This window comes from Camelus bactrianus, chromosome 4, assembly GCF_048773025.1.
Source record: "Camelus bactrianus isolate YW-2024 breed Bactrian camel chromosome 4, ASM4877302v1, whole genome shotgun sequence".
NCBI classification, from domain to species: domain Eukaryota; kingdom Metazoa; phylum Chordata; class Mammalia; order Artiodactyla; family Camelidae; genus Camelus; species Camelus bactrianus.
This window is the reverse complement of record NC_133542.1, coordinates 93,670,596-93,684,125: the sequence shown is the minus strand read 5'-3', so window position 1 is coordinate 93,684,125 and position 13,530 is coordinate 93,670,596. Positions and strand designations below refer to the sequence as shown.

General features: G+C 34.1%; 1 protein-coding gene across 1 annotated transcript in view; it reads right to left on the bottom strand.

The window, feature by feature from the left end:
- LOC141577578 (uncharacterized) overlaps positions 1-13,530 on the bottom strand; it is a 736,830-nt gene that overhangs the window by 673,259 nt on the left and 50,041 nt on the right. Inside the window, exon 4 of the mRNA XM_074363186.1 lies at positions 9,701-9,787. Within this exon, the coding sequence (XP_074219287.1) occupies positions 9,742-9,787 (46 nt within the window). The 3' untranslated portion in view covers positions 9,701-9,741. The remainder of the gene's footprint in view (positions 1-9,700; positions 9,788-13,530) is intronic.

The window sequence follows — 13,530 nt, the reverse complement described above, 5'->3', positions numbered from 1 at the left end:
TGTGCCTGTCACACTTACCAGTGAACACGGGAACAGAGAAGTGGCATAGTCTTAATATTTTCATGTGTCACCAGGAAAACTCTGTGTCCCTAATACACGAAATCTAAGTCCAACCAGTTCAGCACCACTGACCAAAGGAACAGAGTAAATTCAAGAACCCTAGATAATTTCCTTCCCAGATGAAGCCTTCATGATCTGGCAAGATCTGCCTCCATGAGCAGAAAGGTCCTAACTGGGAGGCCAGGCTGCAAACATGGAAATGAAGATGGCTCCCCTTTGCCCCTAGCACAGTCTCTACTGACTCAATCAAACCAGAAAATCTGACCCAACTTTTCCCTGGAAAATTTCTCGCAGCCACAGGTGGCAGAATCAAGACTATTATCCCTGCTTCCCCCTGGGTGACCTTGGTCTTGAGCTCATCCTTGGAGAAGAAGGGCTCTTTGGGCAGGTTGAAGACCCAATTCTGTGCCCTTTAAAGAGTCAAGTTCCCTCAAAGGGATGTAGTGTTCATATGGTAAGCCTGTAGCTTGCAGACGAAGCTGAATTAGAATCTAGGCTTGGGAGCTTTGTGACCTTCAACAAGTTAATCAGCATTTCTGAGGCTCAGTTTACTCACTATCAAAATGAAGAAATAATATTTTAATGATTAAGTGCCAGGTATTACCATCTTTTCATTCTAAAGTGCAGTCAATTATATTTTAATGTAGACAATAAATTTAATGTAAATGAAAAGGAATACAGATCTATTCATACAATTATGTCCATCTCTCTATCCTTAAGTACCATAAAGAAAATTAAAGTGATGTGTTCTTTAATTGAGAATCTAAAGATGTTTCTAATTCATTTGTGGCCATTTTCAGTTACATACTTTCCATTTTTTTAAAACCTGTGCTCATGAGTTGTCCCATTTCAGGTTTGACAATGAAATTCCTGAGCATTCAAGCTGCTGTCGATGGTTATTCAGGTTATGCACTGACAGCACTGAAAATGTCATTCACGCGGTCTGTGAGGGTGTGTCTAAAAACACCACATTTCCTTAAATGAATCATGTATTGCTGCAAACAAACCTGCTCTTCATGAAAGCTACCAGACCCTGGTATAGACAGATGCTCAGGTCCTGTGGCATCAATGTCTGTATGATGCATAACTTGACTGAACTAACCTCTCTTCGTGTTGAAAATTTTGATTTATTCAAGAATATAAGGCTGGCTGATACTTTAATGAAACAATTATTTGCAATCACAAATAGAATTATCTTACACTGCTGGAAAGAGACAACAAGGAAGATGCATGGACTTTAGTATGGTTTTAGAGACACACTTGTTCTGTTGGATGTTCTATTGTTGAGTGACCAACAAATAGTCCAAAGAAATTTTAAAATCCCATCTTGGCTTTCTAAATTATATATACCATTATTCAAAGTTCAATGGGCCTGGGAGAAATATTTTCTACACAGTAATATTAGACTGCTATTCTTACGAAGCTATTTTTAATATAACACATTTAACTAATCATGAAATATTATATACTCATTGCAAACAATTCTGGAGTGAACGAACAGCAAGCATAATAAAAAAAGACCGTTAAAATCACACACACTGTTTCCACCTCTTTAAACACTTCACTGTATTTGTTCTCATCTTTCTTCAAATAGTATACTTGTGTATATGAAACATTTCTATAAATTCAAAATTATCCAATTATATATATAGTTTTAATTTTAATATCATTAATATCCTATTAAATATCTTCAAAAATATCACTTTTAATACTTGCATGTTATCATGTATTAGATGTTTTGGTTTCTTTCAATTTTTAACTATTATAAATAATGTGATAAATGTCTTATGTCAAAGATCACAAATCTTTGATCAAATATCTGATGCTTTTTCATGGGATAAACTCCTACAGGTTTTGAGGAACCTGTTAAGGACTTTGTCACACATTATCAGGTTCCCTCCATAAAGTTTATGCCTATAGCCATTCCCGTCAGAAGAATAAAAAAGCATTCATTTTCTCACATACTTGCCAATATTTGATTTACAAAAATATTTCTATCAATAAATTAAATATCTTGAAGAGATATCTATACTCCCATGTTTATTATAGCATTATTCACAACAGCCAAGATATAGAAACAACCTAAATGTCCTTCAATGAATGAATGTATAGAGAAAATATGATAAATATATAACACATGCATAGAAATATTAATCAGCCATTAAAAATATACATACACATCCACCCAAAAGCAGTACACTACACATTCTTCTCAAGTGCACATGGAATATTCTCCCAAATACATCACATGCTAGGACACACACAAAAAAAGCCTTGATAAATTTAAGTAAATTGAAATCATATTAAGCATCTTTTCCAACCACAAGACTATGAAAGTAGAAATCAACCACAAGAAAAAAAACTGCAAAAAACAGAAACACATGGAGACTAAACAATATGCTACTAAACAACCAATGGATCACTGAAAAACTCAAAGAGGAAATCAGAAAAATACCTAGAGACCACAGAAAATGAAAACACAATGATCCAAAATCTATGGGACTCAGCAAAAGCAGTTTTAACAGGGAAATTTTAGCAATACAAACTCACCTCCAAATGAAGAAAAACCTCAAATAAACAACTTAATCTCACACCTACAGGAACTAGAAAAAGAATTTTAAAAAAAAGTTAATTGAAGGAAAGAAATCATAATAATCAAAGTAGAAATAAATGAAACAGAGACCAAAAAAAAAAAAAAATAATAAAAGAAAGAAAGAAAGAAAGAAAGAAAAAAGAAAACATAATGAAACTAAGAGCTGGTTCTTTGAAAAGATAAATAAAAGAGATAAGCCTTTAGCCAGACTCATCAAGAAAAAAGAGAGAGGGCCCAAATCAATAAAAATCAAAGTGAAAAAGAAGTTAAATCAATACCACAGAAATACAAAGACTCATAAGAGATGACCACAAACAACTGTATTCCAATAAATGGACAACCTAGAAGAAATGGGCAAATTTCTATAAGCATACAATCTCCAGACTAAACTAGGAAAACACAGAAAATATTAACTGACCAATTACCAGTAATGGAACTGAATGAGTAATTTAAAAACTCCCAACAAACAAAAATCCAGGACCATCACAGAATTCACAGGTGAATTCTACCAAACTTTTAGAGAAAAGTTAACACCTATCCTTCTCAAAATATTCCAAAAAATTGCAGAGGAAGAAATATTTCTGAACTCATTCTAAAAGGCCAGCATCAGGGGGAGGGCATAGCTAAGTGGTAGAGCCCATGCTTAGCATGCATGAGATCCTGGGTTCAATTCCCAGTACCTCCATTAAAATAAATATATAAACAAAAAAACAAACAAACCTAATTACTTCCCCCACCAAAAAGTTTTTTTTGTAAAAGACCAGCATCACTCTGATGTCAAAATCAGACAAAGATATCACAAAAAAGAAAATTACAGACCAATATCACTGATGAGCAGAGATGCAAAAATCCTCAACAAAATATTAACAAACTGAATCCAACAATACACTGAAAGGATCATACACCATGATCAAGTGGGATTTATCCCAGGGACATAAGGATGATTCAATATCCACAAATGAATCAGTGTGGTAAAACCACATTAACAAATTGAAGAATAAAACCACATAATCACCTCAATAGATACAGAAAAGGCTTTTGGCAAAATTCAACATTCATTTGTGATAAAAACTCTCAACAAAGTAGGTATAGAAGGAACATACCTCAACATGATAAAGGCCATATATGATAAGCCCACAGCTAACATCACATTCAATGGTGAAAAGCTGAAAGTATTTCCTCTAAGATCAGGAACAAGACAAGGATGCCCACTCTTTTCACTTTCATTCAACATAATATTGGAAATCCAGCCCCACCAATCAGACAACACAAAGAAATAAATCTATATTGGAAAGGAAAAAGTAAAACTGTAACTGTTTGCAGATGACATGATACCATACATGGAAAATCCTAAAGTCACCACCAGAAAACTACTAGAGCTCATCAATATATTCAGTAAAGTTGCAGGATACAAAATTAATATACAGAAATCTGTTGCATTTCTATACACTAACAATGAACTATCCGAAAGACAAATTAAGGAGATATTTACCATCGCATCAAAAAGAATGAAATACCTCGGAATAAACCCACCTAAGAAGGTAAAAGACATGTATTTGGAACTACAACACTGATAAAAGAAATTACAGATGACATGAACAGATGGAAAGATAATCTGCATCTCCTTCATATCAGCACAGTTCCACGTGGGCAGCTTTCTTTCTAAGTCAGTCTTGGCAAATGAATTTAACCCGAAGAAATGCATTCGCTTACTATTCTCTTGGACAAACAGATTGTTTGTGTGCTTTGGCACTCTGAAATAGTAACCTTCATTATTTTCTCTGTTTTTTATCCACAAACTTTGACATCTTCCCATCAGTAGCATTACACATGCAATTCATCAAAGCTTCAGTTCCAACATAAGCTCCTCGAACACACCTCGCTTGTGAAGTATCCTTGCTGGCTTTCTTCTGTTATATCCCTTCAAGTTAACTTCCAGCTGACAGACCAAGATTTTTTTTTTCTCTTTTCTGTAACCATTAATCTTCACTGAAAAGCTGTTCAAATGCCTTCCAACAGCTTCAGGGGCAAAGCCTCCTGCTGGTACTAGTAACTCCCATAAATATTATTGGGATTGTACGTGTACATCAGGGAGAGATTTTTAACCCCAGAGAACATGAAAGGAACACCAGCAGTCTCATTCTGAGTGAGGATGTGTCATGCACTGGAGCACAGGTGAGAAGGCAGGCGGGAAATTAGTTAGCAATTGAAAGGGCAAACAGGTGTTCCACAAAGGCTCTGCTTCCAGGGAGCAGTAACAATGTCACACTTTATTATATACTATTGTTCCTTATTATTACATTTTATCTCCCCTGGTAAATGATAACCTCCCTTCAAGAAGCATCTTTGTCGTATTCATGAAGTGTTTGGCAGATGGGCATTCAGAAGATGTTTGTTGACTAAAGTAATGGATGAGTGGATAAATGGGTGGACAGCCAGGTAGCTGGGTGAATAACTTGTGAAATAAAGCTTATATTATTCACATGTCAAAAAAAGTCGCTGATAAGAACATACTCCCCAATATCAAGATGAATAAAATATTCTTTTAAAGGTCTTTTTTAAAAGAACTGTCACATTATTTGTGTGTGTATCTGTTTATGCTTCAAAGCCACCCACAGAATTTTTGCAGCTGACTCTTCAGCAACCAAAAACAACACTGTAATTTTGTCTTTTTTTAATTTTATTTTTATTGAAGTGTAGTTGATTTACAATGTTAGTTTCAAATGCACAGCAGTGATTCATACATATACATACATATTTTTTTCAGATTCTTTTGCATTATATGTTATTACAAGAAACTGAATATAGTTTCCTGTGCTACACAGTAGGTCCTTACTGTTAATCCTGTTCATCTATTTTATATATAGTAATGTGTATATGTTAGTCCCAAACTCCTAATTTATTCTTCTCCCACCCTTTCTCCTTTGGTAACCATAGCTTATTTCCTATGTCCAAATAATACTGTATTTTGAAAAAATCTTTGTATTAGTTGTCTGGACGTGTGCTGGAGACTTAGGGGCATTTTCTAAAGACATACTGCCTGTAGAAATTAGTGAGGGAAGATTATGATGGAAAAAAAGAAACATTCTTAACAAATTAGGACAAAAAGAACCTATAATATACTCCTTAAATGGTTACACTTAAATTGATGCTTAGAAAATTTATTTAAGAGCTAAAGGAGGAATAAATTAGGTCAAAAAGAACCTATAATATACTCCTTAAAAAGTTATACTTAAATTAATGCTCAGAACATTTATTTAAGAGCTAAAGGAAGAATAAACTCTTGTGATGAAGAGCTTATGAATTTAGAGTTGTGGAATTAGGTTTACCAGGTTTAAGTGTTCTAGTGAGAATAAAATCCTAATGAAGACAGTGCCAGAGTGTTTCTACTATTATCTCAGTTTCACTCCCAACAAGCTGGCCAGCTAAGCATGCTGGTCTGTGATGGTTCTCTATAAACTCACTTAGGAATAAGCAACTCTGAGCACAACTGAAAACCCTATGAAAATCCAGCTTCTGCCCCAGGCAGAAGAAACTATTTGGCAGAGAATTTAAAATACTTTTGATTAACAAGTTAAAGTTTCTAATTTAAAAGGTAGAAGACATCCAAGATCAGAGGGGTAATTTCACCACAGAGATGCTGGAAATGAATAAAACAGCAACAGAGATAAAGAACACCTTCAACTGCTCATCAGTAGACTTATACTTGAAAGAAAAAACAGACTTGAAAAAAAGTCAACAGCAATTACCCAAACTGAAGTTCAACAAGAAAAAAGGAAAGAAAAAAATTTTTAAAAGAACATCCAAGAGCTTCTGAACAATATTGCAGAGGATGAGAAAGAAAGAAAGGTCCAGAAGAATGCATTTGAAGAGATAAAGGACAAGAGTTTTCCAAATTAGTGATAGTTATGAAGCAAACAGATCCAAGTCCAGAGAACAGCAAGCATGATAAACATTTTTTAATTCTAGACCTATCATATTTGAACTGCTAAGAACAAAGGCAATGAGAAATTCTTGAAAACAGTCAGAGATAAAAGAAACATTACATACTGAGGAATAAAGACAAGAATTACAGAAAACTTCTTATCAGAAACATCCAAGCTAGAAGATAATATCATTTAAATGGTAAAAGAAAAACTGTCAACCCAGAATTCTTTATCCAACAAAAATATCTGTCAAAAATGAAGGAAAAACACCTTTCAGACAAAAACTAAGGAAATTTATTGCTAACAAATCTAACAAGAAATGTTAAACTTCTTCAAGCAGAAATAATGTATCAGACTGAAAACTGGATCTACCAAAAAAAAAAAAAAAAAGAAAACAAAACAAAAAAGAAAGAAAGAAAATGGAATAAATGAAGATAAAATTAAATTAATTTTTTCTTATTTTTCAATTACTCTAAAGCAAAAATTATAGTAATGTAGTAATGCATTCTATGTTAATAGCATTTGAAAACTTAAAAAGTATGACAATAGCACAAGGATGGGAAGAAGGAATTGAGAATATACATGTGAAGGCCCTTTCAGCACACATAAAGCAGTATTATATCATTTGAAAATACTGTTAGTTAAACATGCATATTATAAGCCCTAGGTTAACCACTAAAACAGATTTTAAGAGAAGTATAAATAATCAGTTGGTAGAGAAGATAAAATGGAAACATTGCAAAATGCTCTAGGGAGAAAAGTGAGGAGTAAAGAACAGATAGAAGAAATGGCAAACAGCTTGGAAAAAAAACAGTAAGTTTTAATCCAATCATACAAATAATACCATCAAATGTAAATTTAATTTTCAAAACAATTTTCAAATTGGATTTTAAAAAGCAAGATTCAAATATGTGCTATCAACAAGAAATCTACTTTACGCTTAAAGACATATAGGTAAGAAGGAAAAGGATAGAGAAAGACGTACCATGCAAACATACAAATGAAAGCTGGAGGAACTATATTAATATCAAAGTAAGCCTCAGGAGAAAAAGCAATATTGGGGATAATTAGGGACACTACATAATGATAATAAAGTCGACACTCCAGGAAGGCATGTACCTAACAACAGAGCTTCAAATACATGAGCCAAAAACCAAAGGAGCTAAAAGAAAATCAACAAATCCATAATTACAGATTAACATTTCAATATTGCCCTCAGTAATTGATAAAACAAGTAAACACAATATCATTAAAGATTACAGAAGAACTAAACAACACTATCAAACAGCTAAACTTGAATAACATACAGAACACTCCACTCAACAGTAAAATTTAATTTCATGTCCCCATAGAACAGTCACCAAGAGAGGTTATATTCTGAGACATGAAACAAAGTTCAACAAATTTAGAATAGAAATCATATTATAATATCAGAATACTATATATATTATATATAATATAAATTTAATATAAAGTCTTATTATTACCAAATGAGAGTGGAAATTTAGGTTCTCCACTCAGTCCTTGCTGACTAGGGTAGCAGGGGACCTGTGTTTTTCCATGATATTTGGTTGGAAAGCTTGTTACTGTCATAAAATTTTCTGTCTTGCTAAGTAGCTTTTTTCCCACCTAGAAAGAGGAGGCTTTTCCTTGGGCTTTTAATCTGAAGCCATTGATCTTTTCCAGGGTGCAGGTTTCTCCAACACCCAAACTGGAATATATGGGAGCCAAAAAGGAATCTCAGGGAACTCACCACTGTCTCATTCCTTGGGTCCCAAGATCCCTAAATAGCCTTGTCTTTTTCTCTCCACCTTTCAGAGTCTTTTTTCTTATTTTTTACAGATTATACTATATTTTAAGTTTCTTATGTTTTAAAATTTTAAATGTATCATATTTAAGTTTCCTATATTTTAAGACTATATTATATTATAAAACACTATATTATATTATAGGAATGGAGGTTAAAGAGACCTAAATGGAGGTAAATTTTCTAAACTTACTTGAACTACAAAAATGTTGACACCAATAGATTGTGAATAATTTCTGTATGCATAACTACAATCACTAAAAGAAAAAGATCGATACAAAAAGGTCCACTCAAAAACACTATACCTGAATCAAAATGGAATCAAATTCAAAAATTCTACAATATGTTCACGTGACTCACAAAAAAGGCAGGCAGGGAAAGGAAAATAGAGAAATGAAAAACAGAAAGCAAATATTTAAATGGCAAGGTTAAGCACTAACATATTAAAAATTACATTAAATGTAAACAGTCTAAATATATAATTAAAAGACAAAGATTAAAAGAGTGGATAAAAACAAAAATGACCCAAGTCCTCTGCTATCTTAGAAAAATTCACTTCAATTATAACTAATTGAATATAAAATGATGGGAAAAGATATATCAAGCATTAATCAAAAAAGAAAGCAAGAGTGTCTACATTAATAACAGAAAAAGTAGGCTTTAGAAAAAAGAAAATTACCTAGAACAAAGTGGAACATCACACAATGATAAAAGGGTAGATCCACCAAAGAGATAGAGCAATCCTAAACATGAATACACCAAAAAAAAGCTGCAAAATCAGTGTAACAAGAACTGAGAGAACTGAAAGGAAAAGTAGACAAATTCACAACTGTAACTGGAGACTTTAACACTCTTGTCTCAACAACTGACAAAACTACTAAACAGTAGTCTTCACAATCAGTAAGGACACAGAAGAATCTAACAGCCCCATCAGCTAACAGAATCTAACTGATGTGTGTAAATCACTACACATCTACAGCAGAATACACATTTTTTTCAAGTAAATGAGGATACAAACATGCACTGAAGCATTTACTACATCCATTACACTTCTTTTAATTACCTTTTTCCAAAGAGAAAACATAATAAATACTTCTTAATTATAACCAGTGAAATAATATAATACAATGATAAATAAAGGTAAATGTAATCATGTCAGACCCACTCCTCTACAATTCCTATCCACATTGTTATTGTGGGCATGAGAGATCTGCAACCCACAGACTTACTGGCTGCCTCTCATACTGACAAATTCTCAGATTCTCTAAGCATCTTTTCCCTCATCTGTGTAAGAAGGGAAAGAATTACACCTACCTTACAGGCTGTCTTTTCTCTCTCTCAGGACCTGCACAGTCTCACAATTGCTTCTCTGTAAGTTTGTTCTTTTCTTCCCTCTGCAGACTAGACAAAAAAAAAAGAAAAAAAACAAAAACGAAATTGAAGGAAACTTCTCCACAAATATGGCAAAGTTTTAATGTTCTTATTACATAAATTTCAATTAAAAATGAATATGGCAATGAAAAACTTGACAAAGAACATTAATGTGCAGTTTAGAAAAAAAGGAAATTTAAAGGGTCAAAAAGGAATGAAAACCTCAATTTTATTCAAAAATTAACTAAGATAAAAACACAAATGGACAGAAAATACTCACCTTAATGACCAAAGAAATGAAAACTATGATTTTTCCTTAAGAATTGGTCAAAATAAAATGAAACCAGTATTATTGAGAATGCAGAATAATTTACTTTTGATTATACTAATGATAGTATAAATTGATAAAATTTTCTACAAGGAATTTGTCAACATCTATTTCAAATTTTTAAAGTAGTAATCCCCCTTCTTGATGTTTATGGATCATTTGTATTTGTTTTAAGGAGTTATTATGCCACAGAAAACATCAGAGATTCACACAAAGACTCATAGAAGATAGTTCTCATGTTTTAGCTATGGTCTAGTGAAAAACTAGAAACCTAAATTTACAACAAGGAGAGTGATACTGAAATGAACTGTGAACTGTGCATATGAGGTAAGCCCAGCCATTAAAATCACGTTTCCTAAAATTATTTAATCATATGAAAAAATGAATGCAATATAATGTTAGGAAAAAAGCCTTATACAAATCATATATTGAGTTTATATGTTAAAATATATAAGGAAAGACTTAAAAAATCAAAACTGTAAAGAGTGAATTACTTCTGGGAAGTGAGATTATATGTGATTTTTTTCCATCCTTCTTTATGTTTTTATGTCTCTTACAATTTTCTTTTTTTTAAAAGTACTAATCTGTTCATCTCTTGGTATTTTCTACTAGACTAGGCTCCTTGTAGAGGGGTGACATTATCTTCAAAGGGGTGCTCTCCCTAGAAACCAGCCCAGGACTGATACAAAATAGGAATTCCCAGATGTCAAATCAATAAAGCAATGCTTTTGTAACCAAAGAAATTGCAACTGATTTTATTCTCAAATTAGCTGTGATTTATTCAGGAAATAATTAATTTTATGTACATGGCATTAACAATCCATTGAACCTAACTGATCATTTCTCAGTTATTTCTGGATTTTCATGCAAGTCAAAAATCATAAAGAAGACACTATTAACATGACATTATAATAAATTAAAGGAGGTTATGTTTTTAAAATACTCTTATTTTCTATATTATGTCTCATTCCAAACAAAGTCTTTATGTGGCTTAAATAAGAACATACAATAATACCGTTTACGTTTGTCACATGCTTACTAAATGTCAAGGTTTCTTCTAAGTGCTTTAACCCTAGAAGTTATTTAATCTTCATAACAACCCTATTATCATCCCCATTTCACAAATGAAGAAACTGGGGCACCATGGTTAGGAAAATATACAAGATCACACAGCTGAGAATTAGATGAGTTAGGATTACACTCTGGCCCCAGAGCCCAAACCCTTGAGGCTACAGAACTGCCTCTGCCTGAATAGAGATTGGAGGCTGTCAGAATCAGCTGAACTGAAGCCGAAGCAAACTGACCACAAGCTGAGGTGGAGAGTGCTCCCATTTATAGCCCAGCCTTCTCTCAGGCCTTGACCTCTCCCCTAGTTGTCACCTTCCCTTCCCAAAGCAACACCTACATCCTCACGTTCTGTCTGCCCCCAACTCCACCAGCACTTACAAACTTGAAAGGACCTTCTCCAGTTGTTCACTCTAAAAGATACAATGACTGATGTGACACTGTTGCCTCTCCCAAGGAATCTGGAATTTTGACAAGAAATAGATTCTTAAAGCAAAAGACCAAATCTCTAACAGTGAGGGTTTCAAGGACTCGCAAGGCTGTGATGGAAACAATTGGATCGAGAGAATTTCTGTTGACACTAAATTTATATCCACAAAGGAGACAGTCTGGGCTTCTAAAAATAGTATGCATTTTGGAGTCTACAATTTTCTAGCTGTGTGAACATAGGAAATGTAGTTAATTGGGCCTGTTTTCTAATTTTTAAAGGAGGACACAAAACCTATCTCCAGACATATGACAAGATTCAGTGATAATGCATATAAATTAGCACCCACAGTCTCTGGTGTAGGGTTAACACTTTCCATAAATTGTTGGTATTGATATTTAGAATTCATTTTGGTATAGGTATTAATATTAGGGATATTAACACTGACATTAATTAACATTAATGAAAAAGTACTGAAGCCAGCATCAGAAAACCTAGATTTGAGCATCAGCTCAACGCTGACTCTGTTGAGCAGACAATACCCATGGGCCCTGAACACCCTTGCACATCCTTTCTGAGTGTGCCAAGAACAGAAGGCCCTGGGAGCTCTTTATCTGGGCCACTTCTCAGGGCTGCTTTTGCAACAAGCAACTTTGAAGGATAAGGTAATGTCTCCACGCAGACAAAGAGCAGGTTTGGTTAGCGCTCGCTATAAAAACAGTACGTTCCTCTTCTGTGACACAACCCGCTGCAAAGGCAGCATCCAGCCAGGTCGATTTGTGTCATCCCATGGGACTCAGAGGGCATGAAGAAACAGTCGTGATACCACCACTCTCATGCTGTTTGCTGCGTGGCCTTTACCTCTGACCTGGGAGTCTTACTTCTGCTGTCAGCATCCAGAGAACATAAACACGCTAGTTTGTTAGCTTACAGGTAGGGTAAAATCTGAATCATCACAGGTCATAACAGACCCCTAATTTACCATAGAAGAATGGAGCCATCTGCCCTCTCTCCCACAGAATTATTGGAAGAGCTAAACAAAATATATATTCATGAAGATTGTCAACTTTTAAATAAGATGAGAAACTAGTTTAACATAAGTGACTGCAGACATAAGGAGAGCCTTGTGTCATAGCATTGAGAGACTCTCAAAAAAAGTAACACTTCATTGTTAATTACAGGTCAGTTAGTTTCTGTATTTTTTAGACTCCATCTTAAAAGCATTCTATGTGGTTTTGGCATCAAGAGATACCAGATCCAGAGAATGGCATGTGAGTGATACAGTCCTATGTGTGCATGCCAATGAACCTTCTAGTTACTCCAACTGAAACAAAAATAAAAATTTCCAAAATATCAACTTTGCTCTGCTGAGAATTACATCATCTTTTTCATTTTAGTTTTGATGTAATAGCTTACAAATTCATTTTTCACTCACTCAAATGATCTGTATCCTGTGAGGATTCTGTACTGCTTTCCATAAGTATTTGGTCTTTTCCTTTTGGATTAAAAACCATGAAGATTCACATAGAAAATCAGATTTCCCCCACTCCTCCTACCTCACACACACCAAGGCCAAAGAAAAAAAACATCCACTCTGAGACCTACTGCCAACTGCAAAGAACTAACAGAAAATCAGGGCCTCTGAGTGGTGTGAGTGCTAGTCACAGTTTGAATCTATCAAGTGATTACTGAATATGCAATGACTTATATGCTGAACTTTTCAAAGGACCAGATGGGTTCCTACCCAAATTCAGAGAGTCACTGAGGTCATTCAAAATCACCGTAACTAGTACCCTCAACATTTACCAAACCAAACACCAATCTCACTTACACGAAAGTGATTCAGTGAACAGTCACTAATACGGTTTTCATATTTCATTAGAAGTCTCTCATTCAAGGGTAGCCTTTTGTTTCAATAGTAAACCAAAGTGATAAGAAATCCATATGCATGTG